This window comes from Sardina pilchardus, chromosome 18, assembly GCF_963854185.1.
Source record: "Sardina pilchardus chromosome 18, fSarPil1.1, whole genome shotgun sequence".
Classification (NCBI taxonomy): Eukaryota; Metazoa; Chordata; class Actinopteri; order Clupeiformes; family Clupeidae; genus Sardina; species Sardina pilchardus.
The window spans coordinates 23153201-23180236 of NC_085011.1; the positions used below are offsets into that span (position 1 = coordinate 23153201).

At 46.5% G+C, this 27036-nt stretch overlaps 1 protein-coding gene across 4 annotated transcripts in view; it reads left to right on the forward strand.

Moving 5' to 3' along the window:
• Positions 1 to 25079, forward strand: part of sertad2b (SERTA domain containing 2b) — a 37019-nt gene extending 11940 nt beyond the window's left edge. The window contains exons 1-3 of one of the 4 annotated variants that reach the window (XM_062519378.1): positions 8622 to 8889; positions 19298 to 19406; positions 20375 to 25079. In XM_062519378.1, the coding sequence (XP_062375362.1) occupies positions 20379 to 21659 (1281 nt within the window). In that variant the 5' untranslated portion in view covers positions 8622 to 8889; positions 19298 to 19406; positions 20375 to 20378 and the 3' untranslated portion in view covers positions 21660 to 25079. Of the gene's footprint in view, positions 1 to 8621; positions 8890 to 19297; positions 19407 to 20374 lie in introns of those variants that run through there. The other 3 variants (XM_062519379.1, XM_062519377.1, XM_062519380.1) reach the window with 3 other exon arrangements.
• The last annotated feature ends 1957 nt before the right edge of the window (positions 25080 to 27036 follow it).

Sequence of the window (27036 nt, forward strand, 5' to 3'; positions counted from 1 at the left end):
TCTCTAGCTAAGGAGGTGCTTCTTTCCAGGGGCACTAAATACTGAAATGATTGCCTTTCATCTGGCTTGTTTTTCTCCAAGATACTTGATCTCTGTTTTTAAAAAAAAATGAAAAAAAATGTGTGCCTGCCCTGCTGGTCTGTGTCTGCACGCGTCATGTCAGCTCCAGACAGACCCGGAGCTGGTGCAGTACTGCAGACACTCAAGAGAGATATGTGTGTGTGTGTGTGTGTGTGTGTGTGTGTGTGTGTGTGTGTGTGTGTGTGTGTGTGTGTGTGTGTGTGTGTGTGTGTGTGTGTGTGTGTGTGTGTGTGTGTGTGTGTGTGTGTGTGTGTGTGTGTGTGTGTGTGTGTGTGTGTGTGTGTGTGTGTGTGTGTGTGTGTGTGTGTGTGTGTTTTGTGCATGTGTACTTGTGTGTGTGGTGCAGTTATTACTCTTTTCATAGGACTCAGCAACATTAACTATAACACTCAAGTTCACACAAGCATAATTCACACCACAAACAAGCTACCTTTTCAGACCAAAGGAGCTTCTTTATCTTCACACCCGCTTGCATAAAAAGCATGGTTTTCTGTTTTACACTTAACTGCATTTTGATGTGGAATCGAGGCGTAGGGATTTGCTTCAGTGGAGGACTGTGTGGGCGAAATATTTTTTTACCAACTTAGAGTAAAGGTCAATGTCCAAAACACTGGAATGTGTATCAATGTGGTCTGGTCAGGCATTTGCAGTGCATAACAAGAAAAAAACGATAAACAGCAATGTGTAGGTGAAACGGAAATGTTTGCAAGCCGAGAGGTACACTGCACTGACCTATGTGTTTCACCTATTTCTCAACTGCATACGTACATTGCTGCTCTTGTTTTTTTTTTAAGGTATGTATGTTAGAGGGGGGGATGGGGCATTGGGTTGGAGAACACTATAGGTAGGACCTCCCTGTTTTGGACTGGACACTGAGTTTGGTGCTGTTCTGCTGTTCACGTCTTAAAAAGAGAAAATGAAACTGGATTTCTCATCCGAGCAGGGTGTTGGTCAGGCTGTTATCTGCAACACATCGTAGTCAAGCCGAGGATCATAAATGGGTTGAGCGCAAAGACTCCCATTCATCCAGCAGCACACAAACACATGGGCCCACAAGGGTGATGACACACAGACACACACACACACACACACACACACACACACACACACACACACACACACACACACACACACACACACACACACACACACACACACACACACACATACACACACACACACACACACACACACACACACACACACACACACACACACACACACACACACACACACACACACACACATACACACACAAGCTTGCATTGATACACATAGTATGTGCATGTGTAAGAGGCTTACACATTCAAGATCATTTATCAGATGCACACTGATTGTACTTGCTCCTAAATATTCTGTTCTCTCTCTAGAATTCTCCTTTTCTTTGTCGGCACAGCTTTTAATGAACCTCAGTTCCAATCCCTACCTCATCGTCCACAGATTTACAGCACTTCAGAACTTTTTGGTCAGACATTTTTCCTCCTTCCTCTTTTCATGTGAAGCCTCCACACTGTCCCCCCCCCCCCCCTTCTCTTTTAAAATTTGTTTTGTTTCATTGCTTTTAAGAAATTTGCTCTCAATAAACGCAACATAGAGCCCTTTTCTTTTTTTGGCCGCGCTGGCGACGGGGCCAAGAGGTCTGAAAATGAAAAGGAAAAACAGTGTGATGAATGGACGCCTGTCATACGAGGAGTCCACTTCCAAAACCACAGCCATTACTGTCTTGGTTTAGTTCCAGCTGAGAGCGGTTGTGTGTGCAGGGCGCGCACGCGTGGGTGTGTGCATGTGTGTTCATGTAATATGTGTGTGTGTGTGTGTGCCAGTGGTATGTGCAAGCATGTGCTGTGTGTGTGTGTGTGTGCGTGCGTGCGTGCGTGCGTGCGTGCATGTGTGTGTAAGAGTGAGAGAGAGAGAAAGAGAATGTATGTGTGTGTCTGTGTGTGTGAGTTTATGTACATGTGTATGTGTGTGTGTGAGTGTTGGTAGGGGTGTGTGATATCTCCAAACCTTGGGTTAAACCAACATTGTTCTGTATGATTACCATGACAACAGGATTAAACAACAGAGCGTGTGCTTACTCTTGAGCTCTCAGCGTCTCCGCCGGCACAGGCACCAGTTAGTCTCCAGCAGCCGCACACTCGCCCGGTTAACAAGCGCTCTCCACGAGGCCGGGAGGGTGCCTGCAAATGGATCGATGCGATAAATGCTGCGTCTTTAGTGCCTCTGTGCTGTAAATAGTAGTTTCCCACCACTCCCGCAGCTTTAAATTTGCTTCATGAAACAGTTTTGTTTAGTTAAACAAAGCTCAGTCTCTGCGGTGTTTGTGTGTGTGTGTGTGTGTGTGCGCACTCTATGTGTATGTGTTTGTGTGTTTCGTATGTTATGATTGTCAAGCCCTTGCAACGAATGCAACAAAAATCCCATCTCTACATCTGCCTCCCTCTCTGTCCGTCTCCTCTCCTCCTCCTCTACCTTCTCTTCCTCCTCCTCTTCTCTTCCTCCTCCTCTTCCCTCTCTTGCTGGCAAAACTGTACCAGTGTGAGCCATCAGCAACAACACACTCTCCCTCCCACACACGAGCACATGCACGCACACACACACACTCTCTGTCGCTCTCTCGCTCTCTCTCTCTCTCACACACACACACACACACATGTTCACGTGCATTCAGTCACACACCAATTCCTGTCAGATTGTTTCCAGTTGCTGAAAAGTGTCGAGTCATCATTAGCTGTGTGCTGCTGAGGAGGACAGGAAGCCGGCTGCCGTGAGGCCTGCACACAAGGAGACAGTGGTCTGCACTGGACAGACTTCCCCCCTCTCTCTCCCTCTCTCTCTCTCTCTCTCTCACACACACACACACACACACACACACACACACACATGCCCAGAACACTGATATCTCACGACTGGAAGGGGCGCAGCAGCATTTAACGCATATGGCGTGCCTTCATGAGATCATGTCTAGAGCAGGGTAGAGTGAGGAGTCACAGCCCCAGGACAGGTCCAGCAGGGAGGAGGAAGAGTGCCCCCCAATGTCCCATGCTATCAGTACAGCAACCATGTTCTGTTCAGTGTCATGTACAAGTAGAAATGAATGGCACGGGCATTTTTTCAGTATATTTTTGGGGCATTTTATGCCTTTAATGACAGTGACAGTGGAGAGTGATAGGAAGTGAATGGGAGAGAGAGTAGGATGGGATCCGGAAAAAGACCTCGGGGCGGTAATCGAACCAGGGTCGCCGGCATATAGTGCAGGTTCCCCCGCCAGTTGCACCACAGCTGGGGCCATGCACAAATTAATTTAAACTAAAATCGCACTTCCCTAGTGATAACTTCTGACTAGTTCTCTCGTGTCTGTCACTGGGAGTAGAATGCATCGGGAAAACACATAAAGCCCAATTCACACCAAAGATTCCCGACGCGACGAGACTGACTTGCAGCGGTGTGAATTAGAAGTTGCAAGCAGTCGCAAGCCGTCGCAGAGCATTAAACACGTTGAGTCGCAGTCGCAAGGTTTTAGAACGTCGCGGCTCGTCTCGTCGGGAATCTTTGGTCTGAACCCTACTTAAGAAACACTGTTTACCAAGTCATGATGAGCTATTGGTGCTGCGCAGCAGCAGTTTGTGATGTTTACTTATTGTAATCTTAGGTGATGTCATGTATAAAAACTAGTATTACCGGGCAATAGGCCTACTATGATAGTGATTATATTTACATTTTGAATATGGATGATACGAAAATCACTGAGTAATCACATTTAATAATCGTGATCTCAATATTGAATAAAATAATCGTGATAATGATTTTTACCATAATTGAGCAGCCCAAACTCTCACCGCCCACATCAGAGTGTGGGGGACTGATGGCAGTAGGTGGTGTGACTGTGTGTAGCATCCTTCCCACACGGTGAACACACTCCATCTCTCAGGACACTGGGCACTGCTAGGACCATCATGCCGTACGTATGGTGCTAACTAAGACAGCCGTTTTTCATTCGACACACAAAAGGGTTCTTGGGGTGCTATATAGAACCATGCAGGCTTTAAAGAACCCTTAGGGGTTCCTTTGATGAACTCTTCAAAATGGTTTAAAGAACTTTGTAGGGGTGCCATATGATGCATGCAATAGAACCAGTTTTGGTTCTATAGAGCACCTTTTTTTCCAAGTGGCCATTTTAAAAAAGATTTAAACACTGTTTGCAGAGTCTGAATCAGCATCAATTTACCAAGGTCTCTCTCTCTCTCTCTCTCTCTCTCTCTCTCTCTCTCTCTCTCTCTCTCTCTCTCACCCCTCGCCCTTCACCGAGTCGCTCGCCACTGGAGAGAAGAGGGCCGTAATGAAGTAGGCGCTCCTGATGGGACTCTCTCAATTAGACTCCTCAAAACAAGAGGGTGAAGTCAGCCACACACACCCTCCACACCCGAGTGGCAGATTAGTTAACAAGCTTAATTAGATCATGACGGAAGGGAGTGTGTGTGTTGGGGGGGGGTACACCCACCGAGGGCCTTCCAGTTGATGGTGAGACAGGAGAGAGAGGGAGACCAGAGAGAGAGAAAGCGAAATACTGTGGGGACAGACAGACAGAAAGACAGAGAGCGAGAGAGAGTAAGAGAGAAAGAGAGAGTGTGTGTGAGACCAAAGAAATGGAGTTTATGCGTAAGAGTTATGCGTTATAAGAGTTGATGCGTAAGAGAGGTAGAGGTGGGGAATGAGAGAGGTGGGACGGGGGGGTTTGTAGGCTGAATGGCTGGCATAGAGTAGTGCCTCTCTGTTGCAGAAACCTGTCATTAAGAGCACTATAATCAAGCAGCCTCTTTGTCTGCGTGACGGTGTTTATAATAGGCTTGATTTTAGAGGAGGTAGTATCATTTTTTTCTGCCCTCTTGAATATAAATACAGAAAACTCAATGTGAGTCTGTACTGTAGTTTCTGTTCTGTTTTTTCCCCCATTAGGAATATTAACTTGATTGAACTGGTCTCTCCTCTTCAGATTTGTTTTTGGACGGAAGTCCAAATGCCATTAGAAAAAGGTTTTCGTCTGTTTTTCCAGTTAGAATTGCCCTGCAGTAGTTAGAAAAACATAATCTTAATTGTAATCTTGGATCAATTATAAAATTACATCACCCGTAATGAGGCCTCGTTCTATCAACTGCTACTTCAGTCAACAGTCCTGACCTACCCTTGTGTTATATTTGTTGTCGTTGGAAACTATACACTAGATGGATAATGTGGCATGCCATATACTCTGAGACTTTCTGCTGCCGGTCTCTGCAAACATGTTGTGACCACGTACTGTACATATTCATGGTGGCTAACTGTTGCTTGTGCCATGGTGATTCATGTTTTAGTGAGTGATGATTACCCACACGATCTACGCACATGGCCTCCGCTCATTGGCTCACTGCTGAGTCAGTGTGTTCAAGTGTGTGTGTGTGTGTGTGTGTGTGTGGAGGGAGGAGGGGGAGTTGAGGGGGCAGAATAAATTATCAAAAGCTTTATGCCAAAGCACTCTTGGCAAAGATGGAACAAGAAACAGATTCAGAAAGAGAGAGAGAGAGAGAGAAAGAGGAAAAGAAGACGATAGGATCAAGAGCAACAATCATATCAAGTATGAAGCCAGCAGAATGGAGACAAGAAAGAGAAAAGAGATAACTGGGGTAGAGAGGGAGAGATAGAAAGACACTCACTAAGTGGCTACAAGAGATCACAGTGTGTTTGAGGGACAAGTTAAGAGAGAGCACAACTGAATGCCAGAGAGCGAGACAGTATGTGACAGAAATGTTTGGAACTGGACAGAGTTTGTAAGACGAAAGACAGTAGTAGGGTGCCCTAAGGACGAAGAGTTAGAAAAAATCATATATATTTTTAAATATATATATATATATATATATTTTTTTTTTTTTTTTTTTTTTTTTTTTTTTAAAGCTATAAGAAATGAGAGAGGGGGAGACTGAAAGAAAGAGAGAGAGTAGAACTGATTGGGCAATAGAGGTTGGCCAACAGAGAGAGAGAGAGAGAGAGAAACAGATAGGAGGGAGAGAGAGAGAGACAGAGAGAGGAGGGAGAGAGAGGAGGGAGGGGGACAGAGCAGAAGGGCTGTGGCTCCTTCTGGGGAGGGAACAAAGGGGATGTTGTGGATGCCGCCCAGCAGCCTGCTGTGCTCAGTCCTGCCCTGACTGCTCACTGAGCCATTTCCTGTTTTTGACCTGAAAACGCTTTATTTAGAACCAGCTCTCTCTCTCTCTCTCTCTCTCCCTCTCTCTCCACTACACGACACGCACCACACACTCCCCCGTTCGTTCGTGACAACACTGAGACGACCAGAGAGAGACAGCAGTGAGAGTGAGAGGGAGACAGACAGACAGACAGAGAGAGAGAGAGAGAGAGAGAGAGAGAGAAGGAAGGAGAGAGAAACTCCGGGGATCCAGGCTGAAACTGACACCATCCGTTGTCTGGGAGACCTCAGCTTGTTTATGTGTTCCAAGGTTGTTGTTGTTTTTTTTTTTTAATATTCCACATACAGACAGGAACATGTGCTCGGTTTCTCGTTTGCCTGTAGAAGGTACAGATTATTCCAAAGCTGTGTCCTCGAGCTCGCTTGCTGTCTGAAGAGGTTGCTGAACCAGGGGAGCTGCTGCTGCTGCTGCTGCTGCTGCTGCTGCTTGGCTCCTGAAACTGGCTGCCCTAAATCTGAGAATGCTGCAGCCTTAAAATAGGTGAGCTTGCAGCCAGTCGTCATGCCCCACCGACAGTCACACAGGCCGTGGCTCTCCTCAAGCTATTCCTGCTCTCTCTCTTTCTCTCTCTCATTCTCTCTCTCTCTATGAAAACCTTCATGGCATGCACATGCCTAATATACATGTTGGCGATAACTAGAGGTTGTCATTTTTTAACACCTTCACAGTTTCTCATTTCTAGTCTCTCCTTCTCTTTCTCAAGTACCTAACTGGACTTGTGTTTCTCTCATACGTCTTTTCTTTGTTGGGAATCTCATTCTCTCTCTCTCTCTCTCTCTCTCTCTCTCTCTCTCTGTAAGCTGTTTCCTGTTCATATGGATGGAGCCCTGGTTCGGTTTGGTGCAGTGTAGGTTTGGCAACTATTAGAGCACAGTTTCTCACCAAACCATACGATTCTGGAGTGGTGGTTTGTGTGGGCATGCAAACCGTGGCCCCCAAACAGTTATCGTTTTGCCTGTTTTATCACCCGGTCTGCTCCGTAGCCACAAGTGTGTGATGCATCATCCAAGAGTAATGTGTGTGAACCACCAAGGTCTGAGGTTTAAGCATAGAGGTGTGTTATGGTGTGTTTGATTTTGATGTACACTGCAGGTTGCCATGGTGAAAATGGTGTGAGTCACGTGTGCATATGTCATCGGTTGGTCGGTAGCCAAGACTCTAAAAACGTTAGGCCTACCTCACAGAGGTGCAAAAGAAGGCATTGGGCTACAGGATGTTTTGGGCCTCAAGGATATAGCCATCTCCAGTGCATTCAAATCCAACTTGACTGTTACATTTGATTTTAGATTAAGATTAGATTAGATTCAACTTTATTGTCATTGTGCAGTGTACAAGTTCAAAGACAACAAAATGCAGTTTGCGTCTCACCAGAAGTGCAGAAAACAGAAAAGTGCCATGTATGTGAAATATAAAGTATAGACAGGGCAACTACAATTTTATTTTGGAATATGAATAAATGGTTTGATTTTGTTTTTCTTACTTATACTTACGTATATTTCAAGATCTGTTTAACATTCATAAAAACTGCCGCACAAGATTTGGCACTCTTAGTAGGCTATTGGGTGCCACTTTACCCAACAGACACGACCAGTCTTCATTGTGATGAACTGTACCGGACTTGTCTTTGCCATCTGGTGACAGTTATATTCTCTGGTCAGTAAAGCCTGAGGTGAACTATTACAGATAGGCAGCATATGTTCCTTGCTCAGGGTAGATGACATATGTTGGAACTGGCCTCTGGAACTTTATCAAGACTTGAAACATAGCCATAGCTGTCAAGGAACTGTAGACCTAAATGAGAATCACATGACGTGCTATATGATTTGTTGTGGAAGAGTTAACAGACTTCCTGTGGTCTTCACAAATCAATCTACCCACTCTACAGAGTGGGACAGGGACTGGCAGTTATGACTTAGATAACCAGAATAGCCTCAAGCCCACTCTATTTTCAGACCACGAGTCATAGCCTACTTGTATTTGTGTTAACATTGTTTTATAGAATAATATTAGGCGATTATCGAATGATATTCTTTGGGATATCGTTTAAAAAACATCGGGGCATAAAATACATATTCAGATTAAATTGTGGCAGACTCACAAATATCTATGTTCACGGGAAGAAATAAAATTTGCTCTCACTACATCACAGAATGCGAGGCGTGCAACTTACTTACGGCAGCGAGCGAGGGAGAGAGAGACATAGGGCAGGCTGTTTGCGTCTGTAGGGGGCGGGCGGACAACACCGACGACATATAGCCGACTTGCAGTGTAGTTAAAGCCTCACTCGACGTCATTCCTCTTCGGGGACAACTGTGGTGGCAGCGCTATTACTCTGTTATTCACCACCACACGGCAATTTTCATTCTCTCCGCTTAGCCTGTATCAACGCCATTGCTGAACGGCACAACTCCTTGTATTCAAGAAACGGGGGATTTAAAGTGCACACGTGAACGAGAAAGACTTTAATCGTTGGTCTAACATTACCGTCGCTTGACTCGGAACCAACACTTCACATTAAAAAAGATTCATCCTGATGCTTCATTTTAAACCTCCGTTGGAACTATATGTGGTAGGTAACCCTTACGGGCTATTTCACTGGGATACGGGGGAATTAGGCACTAACATAATATCGGCTGTTTACAGGAGGAACTAATGTAGGCTACTATTTAAGCCTTTACATTAGACACAAGCAGTAGCCTAGGCTAAATATACATTATACGACTGAACGCATTATTGTTTTTTTTGTCTTACGCGCACTCTCTTGCCACTCGTTTGCTCTGTGAAGTTTCTGCATGTTGCGAACTAAGCCAGCAAAACAGTGCAGGCAGGTCACGACAGCCAACAGGGGTAGCCTGTGCTGCCGTTATTGACCTTCTAGGTTCAAATTAGTCTGCTTCTTAATTTACACTTCTTATGAGAATGATATGTGTCGTGTGAGGCTGTGGCAGACGACTCTGGATGATTGTGGCTTGTTTTTGAGTTACGCTTGGGCGGTATTTTTGTGTTCCACTTCAGATAATCATCATTACATTGCTATTGCTTTCGCCCCACGTTATTGAGGTTATATTTCTCTTGTTGCACGGGAGTTATGGTTTCTTCCTTTCCACCATTGTTACTGTCACTCGCCGTGTCGTGTAACGTTGTAACAGTTAGGCTATTTAAAGTAGGACTTCATTATCTAATATATGTCATGTCGGCTAACATTTGAAACTCGACACGGGCTCCCTTTCAATTAAGTCATTGTTGTTAATCCCACAACGCTGCTGTTGCCGCAGCTCTTATCTTCTCACACATTCTTGTAGACTGAGTGTGTGAACATCACTCCCACCCTGGTGGCCATTTAGACTGTCTGCCTGGAATCGCCTAACCGTTTGACTGAACCTGAAATTTGGCAGGTGACTAAGAGTAAAATCATCTCGGCTGGCCACCGTGTATTAGTTGCATTGTTCAAGAGTCGGTTAAGTGTGTGAAGACAGGTTGTAAGTCTCGGACCGAGAGGGCGCTCTTCTACATGTTTTTTTTGTGTGTCTCACATTAGTCTGCCTAGCTGACTAACATCTCTGGCCGTGAAAATGCAAGTGTGACTAAGACCTGCCACAGCAGAGCGAATGGAAGAGTTTTCCGTTTGAGTCTGTGGTACATATGTGTTGTTCTTAACAGAATGCCCCTTTATTTGATACACTTGCCCCTTTATTTGATATACTTGGTGAAATCTCATTCAGATCAATTCTGTTTTTAGGTTAGGTGTCAGTTCAGTCTGACAGCAATCATCTGAAAGGTGATATCGAATTGTGTGTGTATCAATTTGTGTAAAAGTTCTGTCGCTTTATGAATTATACCCTTGGAGGTTTGAGATCATGTGAAATGCACTGGTTTGTGAATTCAGAGTCCAAAGAGCAAAAGCACACAGTCTCTCCTTCTCTCTCCCACAATCTCTCTCTCTCTCTCTCTCTCTCTGTCTCTCTCAGTTCAGGACAGATCAAAGTTCACTTGGATTTGCTAACCAATGGTAATTTCTAGAGATGCTCCGATCAGCATTTTGGGGGCCGATCACCGATTACCGATCACCAAAATCATGATCGGCCGATTGCCGATCACTGCCGATCACAGAATGGCAGATTGGCAGGGGAATGACAATCTTAACAATAATCTAGCAGAGTTTGCATCATTTTTAGAAATTAAACTAACTATGAATTAATGTAAGTGGCATAAAAAAAAACAGTAGGCCTATAGGCTAGTCAAGATGTTGAAGAACAGATGTTTAGAAAATGAAATAACTTTGGCTATCTTTTCCAAATATGCAGAGTGACATGCATGACAGTTCCATACAGGGAGGGGGTCAGGCAGACCAACACGCATTAGATCACCTAAATGGGATGAGACCAAATTACACATAGCCTACCTACTGAAAAGTATAGCCTCTTAATACACTGACTACATTAATTGAAAAACGTGTTATACCAAAACCTACTGCCACAAAGTACAAAACGAAGGAAACAATGTAAGCTACTGTAAGCAAAAAAATGCAAGGCTTTTTTCTCTTGGAATTCCCCATGACTGAAACATGCCGTTAAATGCCACCAGTTTGAGTCAATGAAGTGCGCTAGTTAAGCTAGCGGGAACATTGGACAGGCGTCTGCGCTTGGGAAGCTAATACCCTATTCTTCAGCTTGTCAACGTAGGCTACACTGTTTAGTAATGCGGGGAGATGCACATTCGTGTTTCATGCCTGCATTTCATGGATCAAGGCAGGTTGAAGCCTACTTACATTGCTCGATATTGCCATGTTTTCACAGTCGGCGACTAAATATCCAAAGTCGGGACAGAAACCATGGGAGTTGTACTGGAATCGCGGTGCGCTCCCGTTAACTCGTTTGATGTAAGGTGTCAATTAGTGGTTGTAAGTCAGTCGGAGTCTTTTTCTAGTTTTGCTGGTACGACAATATCAAACATGTCTTTGCATAGTCTGTGACTAGTTTGTGACTTAAAACTCTATGACTTGTCTTTGAGTCTGACTAGTCTTTCAAAAATATTTTAGGCTACAAATATTAGCAAAATCGTAACCTAGGCTATATAATATCCTCCACAACGAGAGGTTGTTCGCGGAGGCAAATACATTCTGAACGTGATGTCTTTCCATCTCTTATTATCCCTATCGTTTAGTAGGCCTACAGTCGGCTGATTGAAGGATGGGGAAGTTGGCTGGTTTTGTTTCTCATACCCTACCCGACATATTCAGTTGTCTGTGGTGTTAAAACGTTGTTGGTGGCTTCCACCTCGAGGGATTTCAGCACGACATACATTGCAAATGGTTAATTTGGTAACTAAAACTTAAGCCTATATTACTCATGTTGTCATTGCTCCTCTCTAGGCTGTGTGCCTGAGCGCCGTGCATGCAAGTGGAAAAAAGTCACGCAAGTAATTTAGGTCACATGATCGGCTTTTTTGATCGGCACTTTTGGTGTTCGCCGATCAAGCCATTTTTAGCCAATATCGGCCGATCATGATCGGCGGCCGATCGATCGGAGCATCACTAGTAATTTCACATGAAACAAAGTAGATTATAAGTGCCAGTAGTACTCATGCAACCCTGGCTTCAGTCATTTTCACTGCGAATAAGTGGAGTTTATTAATTAAATTGCGGAGTTTATTTTTTGTGAGCTTTCCCCTCTTGTTCTTCTAGCCCTTGCAGTCACACTCCCCAGTATGTAAAAGAAAACATTAGGGTTTAGCTTTTTCACATACATCTGAATGATATAGCAGAATGAATGCACACACACACACACACACACACACACACACACACACACACACCTAGACACATGCCTAAACTGTGTCCAGCTAAATAGTTCCTTAGTTCAGCTCTGTATTAATTTATTTCCTGCCCCTGGGAGCCAGTGCTTGTAAACCTGTGTGTCTTTTCTCAGAGTGCACCCAAACATCTGTCTCCTTTCAGGGATGACTGTGTCGTCTGTCTTCTGGGTCTCAGTGGCCAACTGTGTACCGTAATTGAGTGTGTCATAGCATTATGTAACAGACAACGCGTTCTGTCCATATTCTGCTCTGTCATGAGTGGTATAGTAGAGAAGAACATGGAGAATCCGTCAAGACAAGTATGATTTACCATATTCTCACACCTATGGACGTTGGTTGTAAAGGAGGAGTCATGTTTTGAAGTAATGGCTTGTGTGGGGAAGGATTGGATAAAACTGGATCATATTGACTCCGTACTCATTGCGTCTGAGTTCAGTTTCTCCAAACAATGCAAGGTTGTTGAAGATCATACCTCGTTCCAGCTGTGTTCTGCTCAGACAGTAAAAAGCAAAAAAAAAAAAAAAAAATGAGGTCAGAGTTTTGCCTAAATCCAAACCCTCAAAATAATTTCTTGCTCAGACGAAGAGGTTGAGTTCACACACGATGTGAACATCGCGGTGTGGACGTGTGAGTAAGCATCATTTTTAAGAAGGGAGAGAAGGCGTGTATCTGTTGCAATTTTGTGTGCGCGTGTCTGCCTCACACCCCCACACATGGCATGCAGCCTTTGGCCCCTCCAGTCAAACCGGTTTCAAGTGAATTCGGCTGGCCTCCTCACAGTTACTTTCACTTTTTCTGGCTCTGAGGTAAAAGTACATGCAAAGAGATTACAAGCCCAGAGCTCTAACATAAAGTAGCTCTTTAATTGGAATTCCCTATTATGATTATTAGTAGTACTACAGTTAACGTGTGTTTACATGTATGTAATAGCCTATTATATGTAGACATATACACAAGTGAATTATTGCCTGGTGCTACAACTTGTCTGTAGTGTATGTGCTTTTGTGTGTGTGTGTGTGTGTGTGTGTGTGTGTGTGTGTGTGTGTGTGTGTGTGTGTTCGTGTGTGTCTGTGTGTGTGCCTGTCTGTTTTTCTGTGTGTGTGTGTGTGTGTGTGTGTGTGTGTGTGTCCGTTTGGCCTTGGTGCTCCGAAGCAGCACACTACTGAGTTCACTTTCAGTTCAGCATCGCTGCCGCATCCTCCCATCACCTGGCTGTCTTATCAGTGCCCACCACTCACTCCCAACTAGAAAAGCATTGCAACGGGGCCTCAAACACTCTCTGTGGAGTCTCAGACCCCAAGATGTTTTGTGTGCCAGTCTCTAGAAGACCAGCCTAGATGTCAGCTGTAGGCCCGCTAGCTTGTTACGTTCCGTGTAGCCATTTTTATTACCTCTGAATTGCATGCTTGGAGAGCTTCTCAGATGCCTCGGATGCCAAAGCTCAGAATTTGCATCAGAACAGCAGCCTCCATTCTAAGCTGTGTTATACATAATTTATTATCAATTCCACAATAAAAAAACCAAATCGCTTTCCCATCCAGCGCTGGAACACGGTGGCTTTTTGACACTGTTGCGGAGATTCATGCGACTTGCACTTGTTTCCCAAAATATTTATTGAACCTGGCAGCCTTGATCAACTTACAGCAGCTCTCTGTCACATTTGGCTTTGTGCTGCCTGATATTATATGTGGTATTAGCGCAGCCAAGGGAGAGCAGGGCTGATTTCGTTTTGTTCTGCTGTGCCAGAGTGCCTGCTGGTTTCTCCTCACGAGGCATTTTCAAAGCGCGCCGCATGTGGCTCACCTCCTCATCTCCATCGCATGCTGCTTCTGCTGCTCTCTCTCTCTCTTTCTCTCTGTCTCTCTCTCTCTCGCTCGCTTTCTCTCCCTGTGTGTCTCGCGCTCCCTCCCTTCCTCTCTCTCTCCCTCCCTCTCGCTCGCTCGCTCGCTCACTCGCTCTGTCTGCTTGTCTGTCCATCCCCCTGGCGCACCGTCTCTGTGTCTGTGCTTTTTACCATCTCTTTCTCTCTCTCTCTCTTTACTGTTTCTCTCTCTTTTCTTTCTCTCTCTCATCCTGGCTCTTTCTCTCTCTCTCTGTCTCTCTGTTTGCTATGTGTGCTATCGGTGGTGGTGGCGGTGTGGTATTGAGTCTCCATCAGGAGGGCCTGCACCAGTGACACCCTCTCTTTGTGCCGTCAAGTGGCATGACAAAGCGCGCTGAGGGCTCCCAGAGCCCCGGCACACAGGAGGATGAGGATGTATTATGTGCCTGTAATGATACTGTAAGATGAGCCCAGGAGTGCATGCTGCCGCGCACTGCCTCTCTCTCCGTCTCTCTCTCTCTCCCTCTCCGTCTCCGTCTCTCACAGGCAGTCACATCCTCTCTGCCTGTGTCGTCTTCTGCCTCTTTCTCTCTCCCTCTTTCTCTTGCACTCTCTCTTCTCTCTCTCTCTCTCTCTCTCTCTCTCTGACAGTGTCTGTTTCTCAGTTTTTCTTTCTTGCTCTGTGTCTGCCTCTTTCTCATTCTTTCCCTTCCTCTCGCACTCTTTTTCTCTGTCTTGTGTGTCTGTGTTTGTGTGTGTGTGTCTGTCTGTGTGTCTGTGTATGTTTGCCAGGTGTTGGTGCATGATGACAACATTGCAAGCTTGTGTTGTGTTTGTGCACATACATATGTGAGCAGTCATGTGTGCAAGGGTGTGTGTGTGTGTGTGTGTGTGTGTGTGTGTGTGTGTGTGCGCGCGTGTGCGTGTTTGTGTGCATGTGTGTGTGTGTGTGTGCGTGTGTGTGTGTGTGTGTGTGTGTGTGTGTGTGTGTGTGTGTGAATGTGTACCCTTAGGACCTGAAATAGCACAGCGTGGAGCAGCGACGAGGCCAGGGAGAGGGGGTTGGTTGGGGAGGGGGTGAGCAGGGTATGCTTGAAGCTCAGGCATGGAAACGCGCATATCCAGTTACAGGATCATAATATCACTGCAAAGCCTCCTCGCTGTCTTACATTGGACTGGCCACTTCAGTTCCCTCTGTGTCCACCACTGTCATGGCCTGCATTTTACTCTCCACACAAACCCTAACCCATTCACACTGGCAGCTGTCAATCAATCTTGAGTAGCCTTCTGTGTTGCCCACCTCAGCTCCACTGTCCCTCTCTTTCCACCACCTGACATGACCATGTGTCGTGTCGTCCAGACAGTAATTCTTCCCAGCCCCTCTTGGCTGAAGCCTGCTGCTGCTGCTGCTGCTGCGGCTCGGTTCAGGAACTCGTCTTAAACCGGGAGCTGCATTCAGGAAGCAAGGGTGGCTGGCCTGGCCAGCCTCTAGGAGTGCAGCTGTAAAATGGCTGTTATATAACCCTCTTCAAAGGCTCCCGCGCCGGTTCAGGGGACAGCTTGTGCGGATTTCATCTTACTGTTTTTTTTTTCTATCTCTTGTTTTTTTTTTTTTTTTTTTTGGTGGGAGGTGATTTTTCTGCAGCTGTGAATCCCAGGCAGGTCTCAGTTTGACTAGGCACAGATTAAAACAGTTTGTTTGGGGGGGGGGGGGGGAGAGAGAGAGAGAGAGTGAGTGTGTGTCTTCTGTGTCATGTGTGAAAGAAAGGTGCTTTATCGGGCCCCAATATGCATGTCAATATTGTTTCATGGGACGTTCCCGTCTTTAAGACTGGTTCCTCTTGTTGTTTCCTGAATTGTGTATGTGTGTGGTAATGTGGTGTGTGTGTGTGTGTGTGTGTGTGTGTGTGTGTGTGTGTGTGTGTGTGTGTGTGTGTGTGTGTGTGTGTGTGTGTGTGTGTGTGTGTGCGTGTGCGTGAGCGTGTGTAGGTGTGAACGTGTAGGCCAGGGGCCAGAATTCCCCATCTGTGTTCAACTCAGTCCTCTCTTCGCGTGACCTTTCACCCTCGGTGCAGACAGCGGAAGGTGGGAGAAGAGGGGGAGAGGGGTGAACAGAGGAGTAGAAAAGAGGAGAGGAGGAAAGGAGAACACAATCAAATGGAATGTGGAGGGTGGGGTTGCAGTGGCATTTCAGTCCTGCAGAAGTGTTCCGTGTGTGTGTGTGAGTGGTGTATGTGTGTAACACACCCCAGAATGAGTCACAAGGACAGCTTCAGCTGCTGCAGCATTCCTCGTCCTCTCTCCCCCTCATCTTCATACTCACATGCACATGCTCACAAACACACACACACACACACACACACACACACACACACACACACACATAACCCCAGTTGTATCTCACACTCTTAAATAATCATTATCACTCTTCAGCGTATCATTTCACCCTTAAACACTCTCACACTCTCAAGCTCTTGTGCGCATGGTGTGTATGTGTGTGTGTGTGTGTGTGTGTGTGTGTGTGTGTGTGTGTTTTGTTCAGTAGCAGTGAGTCCTCTCACCCTTAAAGCACTCCTCAAGTAGGCTACATACTCACTCTCAGACACTTTAGTAACGCAACTCTTAATGATTCCTCCACACATTCATGCTATCTCTCTCTCTCTCTCTCTCTCTCTCGCGCTCTCTCTCCGTTTTGCCTCAGCCTAACGCCCACAGCCTCCACTCCTCACCTCTGTGACTCATTCTCACCCTTGCTCGTCCCCCTCTCTATCTCTCTCTCTCTCTCTCTCTCTCTCTCTCTCTCTCTCACTGTCTGTTTACTCTTGTTTTCTCTCCATACATTCCCTGAGAAGTGCCTGTGCACATTTAAGACTGCTGATGATTGTCCATTAGTCATCCCCATCACATGCTCTGAGGTGAATAGTGTGCTTCTTAATCACATGAAGTACCATTTCTCCTGTTTCCACTTGGTTTGATGGCACACTATTCTCTAGACTCAAATCTAGCGGGGTTTTTTGTTATTGTTGAGTGTGTCCCATTGTTTCGAAGAAACACTTCTGCAGTCTCCCCAGAATATGCATGATCAGGATCAAAGTGTACTCAGCACATTCAGGAGATTTCAGGACGTTTTCTTGTTCTCTCCCTCCCTCCCTCTCCCTCTCTCTCTGTTTCTCTCTCTCTCTGTTTCTCTCTCTCTTTCTCTCTGTCTCTCTCTCTGAGCAGTCCGTCTTTTTTCTTTTTTTTCTCTTGAGCGCAAGCACACAGCAGCAAGCTGAAAGCCAAGAGAGCAGAAACATTTCTTTTTCTTCTTTAACTCCCCCTCCCTCGTCTCTCTCCCTCCCTCCCTCCCTCTCTTCTTCCCTCCCTTCTCTCCCTCTGTTCTCCACCTCTTTGTCGTCTCTTTGGGTGGATTCCCAGCTGACTGTGTTTGTCATGGTAACAGGCGGCGAAGCGACTGGCCCAGCCACTTGCACTTCCTGAGTGAGTGGGACTGCCTGGCAGAGCTGCGACTGCGCGTTGCGTGCATGTGTGTGTGTGTGTGTGCGTGCGCTTGTGTGTGTGTGTGTGTGTGAGAGAGAGAGAGAGTGTGTACGTGTGTGTGTAATGCTTGTGTGTGTGTGTGTGCGCGAGCGTGCGCACTCAGACATGGCTGGGGTGCGTGAGGCTGTCAGCCTGGATTAGATTCAAGCGCACTGCAACGCTGCCTACCGCTACTGGGCTCCACTTTATGGAAATCAAGAGGCCTCAGGAGCAGCGGCTCTTTTTTCTTTCTTTCTCCCTCTCCCTCTCTCCCTCTCTCTCTCTCTCTCTCTCTCTTCCTCCCTCTCTTTCTTTCGGTGCTTAGATCACAGAGAGGATCTTTGTTTTTCCACCGTGGTTTTCATTTTACACTGGAGAGCCAGCCCAGCTGCATATGAACATGTTCCTTTTTGGCTTTTCCTCGCACATTATGCATATGAGATTGTTATGAGATCTATCACATGCAGTGGCTCCTATCTCCATCAATTGTGTGTTAATTTTTAATAGTGTGCTGGGGAGAGAAGCGTTTGCACACAGTGTGCAGAAAAGTGATAGGGGGGAAGGTTAAAGAAACCTGCTCGCTTCCTTCTCTTTTTTTCTCTGTCTGTCACATACAGTTTTGTAGATGTAACACACTGGATTAGTTGCCGTCTATGTCTGTGTGTGTGTGTGTATGTGTGTGTGTGTGTGTATGTGTGTTGGTGTGTTGGTGTGTGTGTGTGTTTGTGTATTGTGTGTGTATCAGTATGCACACTCAGGTGTGTGTGACTAATGCCTGTATGGTTGTAGTAGAGGGACGATGGTGAGTCAGAAGAGTCATGTAACTGCGTGGTGGGCCCTAAGAACATGAACCCGTCTCAGGTATCACACAGCCTTGCAACATCAGGGAGCTCCTGCCCATACCACAACACACCAGTGCTCCTCCCCCTGCTCCACAATGACTAGTCACTCAGTGCTGGATGGGCGTGTGTGTGTGTCAGTGTCCACACTTCCGGTTCATGTGACACATTTGCACGTTAACCACTTACTGTAAATCTGACACATTCATTCATTCGCTGGTCACGGTGCGACGTCCCAGGAAGGAATTGGCAGGTCAGTGAGGGAAAGTGCGACTCTCGTCAAAAACCCCTGTGGTCAGACATAAAATACTAAACCTGTCATTTCCTTGTTATCCCCCTCTCTTTCTCCTTTTCTTTTGAAAGGATTTGTGCCCGTGTGTCATTATAAGTCCCAGTTAAGTTTTTGATTTTTTTTGTTGAAGTTGAGCTTTGAATAACAAACCTTTTGTACAGGCAGTAGTAGTAATTTGATATATTTCATGAATGGATTTTGGTTATTTTGTATACTTTGCTTTGAGAGCTCTTTTTGTTCAGTTACTGTTACCTGTGTGCATATGAGTTTGTTTGTGTGTGCGATTGTGTGTGTATGTGTGTGCCTATTTCTGAATGTATTGATGGTGTGTGTGTCCGAATGGGTGTAGTGTCCATAATATGTATGTATGCCTGTAGGAGTGAATTGTTGTGTTTGTATTTGTATTTGTTTGTGATGCGTGTGTATGAGCGTGCGTTCTATATGTGAGTCTGTGTGAGAGATAGTTTGTATGTTATTGTTGGTGTGTATGTGTGTACAAATGTTTGTGTGATAGAGAGTGATTGTATGTGTAGAAGAGAGAAAGAGATTGTATGTGTGTGTGTGTGTGTGTGTGTGTGTGTGTGTGTGTGTGTGTGTGTGTGTGTGTGTACGCGCGTGTGTTGTGTCCCAGCGGCTGTGCGTTGGCGCTGTTAGGTAATGTGTGCTCTCTCCCCCTGAGCTGGCTGAGCAGAGAGCCACCAGGCAGGCAGGGCATCTCCCTCCAGCAGCACAGCCTCTCCGCGCTCTCATGACGACCGCGCGCTCGCAGGCCAATGTCATGGCAACAAAGCTACAACCCGGTAATAGAAACGGTTCTCTCTCTCCCTCTCTCTCTCTCTCTGCCCCTCTGTCTATTTTTTGTTTTCTCACACTCTCTCTCTCTCTTTTATCCCCGTACCCATTACCGCACAACACCCCCTCCACCCCACCCCCACCCCCCCTCTTGTCAAGTTGTTTATGCTCGAACCAACTGCCCCTGCACCGGTTGGTTGCTGGTTGTCCGTTTCTGTTGGTTGTGTATTGCGTCCCCCATGCCCCATGCTCCAGCTCATCTCTCCAGTTCTTTTGTTCCTGTGATCGGTGACTTATCTGCCTAACCACGTGTAACCGCTACCTTCATCTACTAAATAAGCGGCTATCACTGCAACAGCGTTTGAGTATCCTTGTTTTGTTTTTATTTCCTTGTTTGTTTTCCTTTGATTTTTTTATGGCAGTTTTGTTCTTAAGATTTTGTTGTTGTTGTTGTTGCTGTTGTCGTGGAGTTTGTTGTAACTTGGAAAGATGTTTTTTTTTTTTGAAGATGACTGATTGTTGTTTTGGAATTTGAATTTGAAAAATAAAAATGTGCCCGTACATATTTATCTGCATTCAAATTCTGGAAGGATGTGTGTCAGGTGCATATGGTGTGCTAGCACTTGGGCTTTCATGCTGAGAAGGTAAAAAGGTGACATCGCATGAGAGCTGCAGCAGACAGTGTTGTGTCTGGAGTGGCTTTGTGCTGATTGTTGTTTCTCGTTTCTCTGTTTTTCTCTTTTTTCCCTCTTTTTTCACGCTCACTCTAACACACACACTCTCTCTCTCTCTCTCTCTCTCTCTCTCACACACACACTCTCTGTCTGTCTCTCTCTGCTGCTCCCTCTATTAATGGCACCTCTTCCTCTAATGGCCCTCAATCCTCAATTGCTCTCTCTTTTCTCCCTCTCTTTTTCTCTCTCTCTCTCTGTCTCTCCCTCTCTCTCCCTCTCTCTCTCTCTCTCCATCTCTGCAGATATATGTTGGGTAAAGGTGCAAAGCGGAAGCTGGACGAGGATGAAGAGGGGCTGGAAGGCAAAGCGCTGGCGGTGCTGTCCGGGGCGTCGCCGTCGTCCGCCAGCGGCTGCCCCCCCGAGGGCCCGCCGTCCTTCCTGGCGGCCAAGGGCGTGTCGTACACGCTCCAGCGGCAGACCATCTTCAACATCTCGCTGCTGAAGCTGTACAGCCAGCGGGCGCTGACCGAGCCCAGCCTGCAGCGCCGCGTGCTCATCAACAACATGCTGCGGCGCATCCAGGACGAGCTCAAGCAGGAGGGCGCGCTGCGGCCGCCGCACTTCCCCGCGCCGGGGCCCGCCGCGCCGCCGCACGACCACCACCCGCTGGACGAGGGCTTCCGCCAGGCGTCCTCCTCGCCCACGCCCGCTGCGGCGGCGGCGGCGACAGGAGGAGGAGGAGCGCCTTTCGGGGTGTCGTCGTCGTCGTCGTCCGCGGGGTTGGGGCTGCCCGCAAACGGACTGACGTTGCAGCCCCCGCCGCAGGCCGGTCTGACCCCCGCCTCCCTGCTGGAGGAGGACGCGGGGGCTTTCGGAGCCTTGCCTCCTCCCCCTGCTCCCTCGCTGGTGCCTCCCTCTTCCACCACCTCCCCCTCCTCCTCCTCGCCCCTGCTCATGGGCGCCCCCTGTAGACCCCTCCGAGACAGCTTCTCCTCAGCGCTGGACGAGATCGAGGAGCTCTGTCCGTCGGCGGCGGTGGCGGCGGCCGCCCACATGACTACCTCCCTCTCCCCCTCGCCCCTGTCCGTCTCCTCGGCGTCCTCGTCGCCCGCCTCCCCGTCCCTCACCGCGGCGTCGTCCCTGCACCTCACGCTCACCCCCGCTCTCGTCCCCTCCCTGGCCCTGTCGGCCTCGGACTCCAAAGACTGCGGCAAAGCCAGCAGCCCAAAGCCTGACGTCGTCCCCATGGACACGCTTCCCCCGGCCGAGCTGGACATGAGCACCTCCCCTTCCTCCTGCGCCGCCTCCACCCCGTCGTCCTGCACCACCTCATCCTCCTCCTCCTCGGGCTTCCTCACGGACTTGGCCCTGGACGACATCCTGTTCGCCGACATCGACACTTCCATGTATGACTTTGACCCGTGCACGTCTGCCTCGGGCGGCGCCGGAGCCTCCAAACTGTCGCCGGTGGTGACGGCCGACGACCTCCTCAAGACGCTGTCGTCGCCGGGGGTGACGCCCAGCCAGCCTTTCAAAATGGACCTGACCGAACTGGACCACATCATGGAGGTCCTCGTTGGCTCATGATAGTCTATGGGTGGTGGAGTCTGACACTCTCACAGACACACACACAGACACAGAGACAGACATTTCACATCAACACAAAGCGTAAAAGCAAAACGAATCAAAGATTATTCTTTTTTCGATAAAAACTGTACACTTTTATGTTTTGAGGCTCGTTTTGTACAGTCTGTTGTTCCTTGTTTTTATGTAAGATGAGGCGGTTGTAATAACGAATGATGATGTCACCTGATACTACTTCACAACACTGTGCATGCACTTGCCTTTCCCCAACCGAGGGAGGAAAAAAAATACAAACCAGAACCGGAAGAACGTAAGGAACATGCTTCGCTTTCTCGCAGAACCCAGTGCCTTCATCATCATTTGACCAGTCGGTCAGTTCCTGCTGTTTGACCATCCCTCTCCATATACAGCTCCACCTGCTTTGAAAAGACACATGGCCGTGAAGATACCCTTTCAAACGCAAATCCCCTCCTAGGATACCCTCTGGTTCTCTACTGGTGCAAGTAATGAACAAAATATCATACCCTCCTCTGGCGTTATCTTTTTCTTTCTCTTCAAAGCACAATTTTTTAATGTGTGAAGTTGTGTGTGCGTGTGTGTGTGTGTGTGTGTGTGTTTCTGTGTGTGTGTGTGTGTGTGTGTGGGTCAGTGTGTGTATGATTGTGTCCTGTATGTAAATATATTTCAGCTTGCAGAGATACTTTTAATCTATTGTTTTTTGTATTTTTTTTGTAGTCCTGCTTTTCTCTGTAGCCACTGGTCCACTCCAGTAACGAATCTGAGACAGCCCCGAAAGGAGTCCAGTGTTCTCTCTTACATGGGGAGAAGATGTGCGTGTGTATTGTTTATTTTATTTTATTTTATTTTTGGGGGGAGGGTCTCGCACTCACTGTGTGATTGTGGATGGGTCTCTTGAGTAGTCAGGGATACACCCGCAAGCATGTTTCAAACATTCAACAGAGGAGACTTCAGTCAGCTTGTTTACGATGTTTTCTGACAGACTCTTACAAAGAGGGGGAGAAGCCCTTGTGCAGACATGATAGTGTTGATATCTGAAATGTAAGGAGGGGTGGAAATAATGGCATATATGCAATCACCAGTCACCTTCACTAAATCAAATGCAAATGCCATCCAGCTGTTGGCCACAATGTTCCCAAAAGCAAAACTTACCTCGCCAGGTGATCTTTCAGAAATTGTACTTGTACTCGAGTGGAACATTGTTGAAGTCGTGAGAGATCGCAGAGAGATGGTCATCTGTCCAGTCACAGCACAGTGCAGTGACTTGCCTCTAAAAACACTAGCACGGCGTGTGTTGTATGTACTGCACAGCCATGGAGGTGCACAGGATGGAGATCACAAGTGCGCCGCAGTTTCTCATCAAGCCTTTCTCATAGCATGCCAAAATGGTGAAGCCCAGATCTATAAGCAATGATTGGGAGTTATTTCAGTTGTCTCTCCAGTTTATTTCAGCTTTCTGTTGTGGTTTTGAAAAAGCACTAACATGTCTGGTTTCTGCCCAGTGGCATGACAGGGACAGGCGTTGTGAGAGGACAGCCTATCCATCAGGACCCAGTGCAAATGTATGCCAGTTCTGTTCATGTACTGCCGTTCGTTTTGTCCCCATCCACTCCAGCCACTATTAATCTTTATGGCTGCTTAGCCAATATGCACTGGGTAGCTAGCGTGGCATGCTAAGAGCCGATCACTTTCATCTCATGGGAACCACTGAGCACAATGGGAATGGTTACGGTAGCTTTAGGGACAGTTGTATAGATGACTGCTCAAGAGAGACGTCCCTGAGCAAGCAAACATTTCAAGGGACCAGTCCCCAGTCTATCAACTCAACACAAATTATGGTGCAGCATATGATTTCAAAATGTGTTACTTACAGTCTAAAGCCTGGTGAAAAACAATGTACACTTGTAATGTACTTAATGGACTTATTTCATGGTTTTCATGGTTTTCATGGTCATTTCTTTCAGATTCCATACATGTAGCTTGGCTCCCCCCTAAACAATAATATTGTTGCAGCAATTTCAGCTGAGACAACTGCATTTTATGTTCAAACATATGCAATTTTTTTTTATTATTATTAAAAGCCTCACGTGCAAACTCAAAAACCTTTGGAGGTGGACCCGCTACAAAGCGTGCATTAATAATCAGTGTGTTACAAGCACTGGGAAAGACTCGAATTACTGAGGAGTATACTTGGTCCCTCTGCAGCGTACACACACACTCAGTGGGGAACGCATCACTGGGGTCAGTCACAGGGGCCTCAACAGAAACCACCTGTGGGCGATATGCAGAGTCACGCCCAAGTGAATGGTGGGTTTCCAAGAGCATTTTTATTTTTGATGAAATTAGGAGAGTGAAAGGGAGAGAGAGAGAGAGAGAGAGTTGACCGAAAGCCGAGCGGACAATATGACGGACACGTCCGAAACTAGGATTAATAATGAGTTTGTTTGGTCTTTTTGTGAAGTTTGGATTTGGAGTGATTGTTTCTTATCATTTTAAGTTATTTATTCTTCCTTTTCCGGTGTAAATATATTTATTTTTGTTGATGTGAAGCTAACATCTGGATTGTAATGTGTACAGAATGTATGTACGGAATGTACTGTGCTTATAGGAATGTATCATGTATTAAATTGGGGTGGAAGCCATTATTTTATTTTGTTTTATTTTTGTTTTCTTGTTTTGGTTTGTTTTGGAAAAAACAGCATCAGCATCATCATTATTGTTTCACTTATTTCAGTATAGGTTCGTGCTCTGGGTATCTTGAGTCGCTCCTATTTAATTATAAGTATTTAAAAATGTCCTCAGTTTTACTCTGACTGAGTGGAAGGGAATGGGTTTGTGCAGCAATACTTTACACTCTCAAATTTTAGAGGCTCAGACTCCAAAACCGAACTACAGAAAAACATGTATATTGTCAACTCACAATGCCAAAATGTGTTTGTAAAGAGGGAGAAGATCTAAATGCTTTCTATCACCAGTCATCACCAGACAAAATGATGTCACACTTTCTCCAGACCATGGTTAAAGCCCTTACATTTGGTTTAATGAAGATGGCGGAGTGGTTTGGGAGAGTGACCACTGGAAAAGTGTTTGTTGTTTGTGTGTGTGTGTGTGTGTGTGTGTGTGTGTGTGTGTGTGTGTCAGAGCAGTGGGGTAGAAGAAAACTCCTGTTCTGTTAAAATGAGAGGCTGTATTTTTCACAGACCTTGGAGCTGTGCCTTTTTCTATGCAATATTACCAACATATTTGTCTGAGAAAGAAATAAAAAAAAAAAACATCAAGTGATGATCACTGTATTTGCATCAAGGTGTGGACTGTAGAATATATATTAAATTTGACAGGTGTCTATGAATTTGAAACAGTCTTACTTTTGTAGTTTTATATTATACAATAAACTGTAAAATGAAACTCTTGTCTGCTTGTTCGTTTCATTAAGCTAAATTTCTTTGTTAGTCACACCAGTCAAAATGTCTTCCACTGCTGTCACAAATTGTTCCACTGACCTTTTGATTAAGGTCAAGCCACTACCAAGTCACTGACCCTCTCTGTTCAGACACTCACACAAACTCTTCATATCTGCCATTCTCTTCATTTCGATCTTTTCAGTCCTTCACTGATCTGTCCCTTTTCCTTCAGGTCTTATTCCCTCTCGCGGGCTCTCTCTGTTTCTCTCTCTCTCCTGCATCCACACAGACATTTGCCACACATGACTCATGGCTTGCCGGCTGGCGTCTATTTCCAGCATGGGGGCAGTCGCAGCTGTGCAGGCCAGGGCTGCATTTAGCCCCCCCTGTGCCTGCATGCTGTCGGTCGCTAGTGCTCTGCGGATGGACGGATGGATGGGTGGTGGGGCAGGCTGGGGACAGTGGGCTGGGGCTGGGGGAGGAGGAGGGGGGGGTGTAAATTAGGGTAGGGGGCAGAGAAGGGGGCATAGTGCCTAGAGAGAGACCGGCCTAGTTGCTCTGGGATCCAACTCAGAGGGGGAATGGCTTTCCGCTTACGTGAGGTGCCGAGTTTGTTTGCAAGGGGATGAGTCACACCTCCGGCGATGACTGCAACATTAACGTGTAGAGTGCAATCGCTCGCGCTTGTTCTGCCAGTCTCTCCCTTTCTCTCTCTTTCTCTCTCTCTCTCTCTATCCCTTTCTCTCTCTCTCTCTAGTACTCCCTTGCCCTGTCCTTTGCCAACCCACTGCCACACTGTGTCTAAAATGTGCGGCAGTTGTGTTGTCTTATTATTTAGAAAGTTGTGTTTCTAGTAATCTGTAATCTGATATTTTACAACTGTGAACCCATTAAGAAGTCTTAAGTTTTAAGGGCTCGAGAAGTTAACACCAGAATGCTCACCATTGCTCTATGAGGTCGTTTTCCAAAGCTGTCCTGGTGTGGCCTTAATGTCTTATCAAATAAGCAGTGCCTGAAAATAGCTATTGACATGAGCTGATGATGTCATTTGGTGTATTTATCGTAAGTGTGTACTGCTAAACTCTGCCCTTATAGTCGTGCTCTAAACTGTAGAAATCAGAATAACATCCTTTCCAAAGTGCAATGGATCATCTTTTTTTTCTCTTTAACTCTCGTTCCCCATTGTTTTCTTCTGTGTTCAGATGACTGTTTGCATCAGCTGGAAGTCAATGGGAAACCCCAATTCTGACCTTCTCTTTGAACTTACTACACGAGAACTGTTGCGGGGGGAAAACACATTCATTTCTGTGCTTTCATTGGTGGACTACAGACACACCTGCCCTTTAGGGTAAAGAGGGTCATGCACTCTCCACTGTGCCTGTGTGTGTGTTTATGTAGGTGTGTGTGTATGCGAGAGAGGAAGTCTGTGTGGGCACACTCCACTAGTATTTGTGTATAGGAATATTTAGTGTGTGTGTGTGTGTGTGTGTGTGTGTGTGTGTGTGTGTGTGTGTGTGTGTGTGTGTGTGTAAAGAAACAGTCTTTATCTCTTAGTGTGAAAAAACGATGTTTCACCTAACACGAATCTAGGCAAGGCAGCAGTCCAAAACCTTGCTCAGAAAGCGAAACAAGGCTGAGCAAGAGAGAGGGGAAGTGTTTCTCATGTACAGGATACCCTCCTACCCTAAACTGTGAACCCACCACGGCACGTCTGAGGGTGAGTAGCACAGAACTGCTGAGCAGCTGCATTCTTAATTGGATTCTATTCAGTCCACAGAAGGCATAAAGAAGGCAGTCTTCATCGTGTGCTTGTACAAGGCAAGAGGAGAGAGGCAGAGAGAGAGAGAGGGAGAGAGAGAGAGCGAGCGAGATTGCAGCAGGCTTGCACTCAGCCATTTCTCCCTCCCTCTCCTGTCATGATGGCTTTGTGCGGATATCTGAATGATCCCAACCCACCCCCC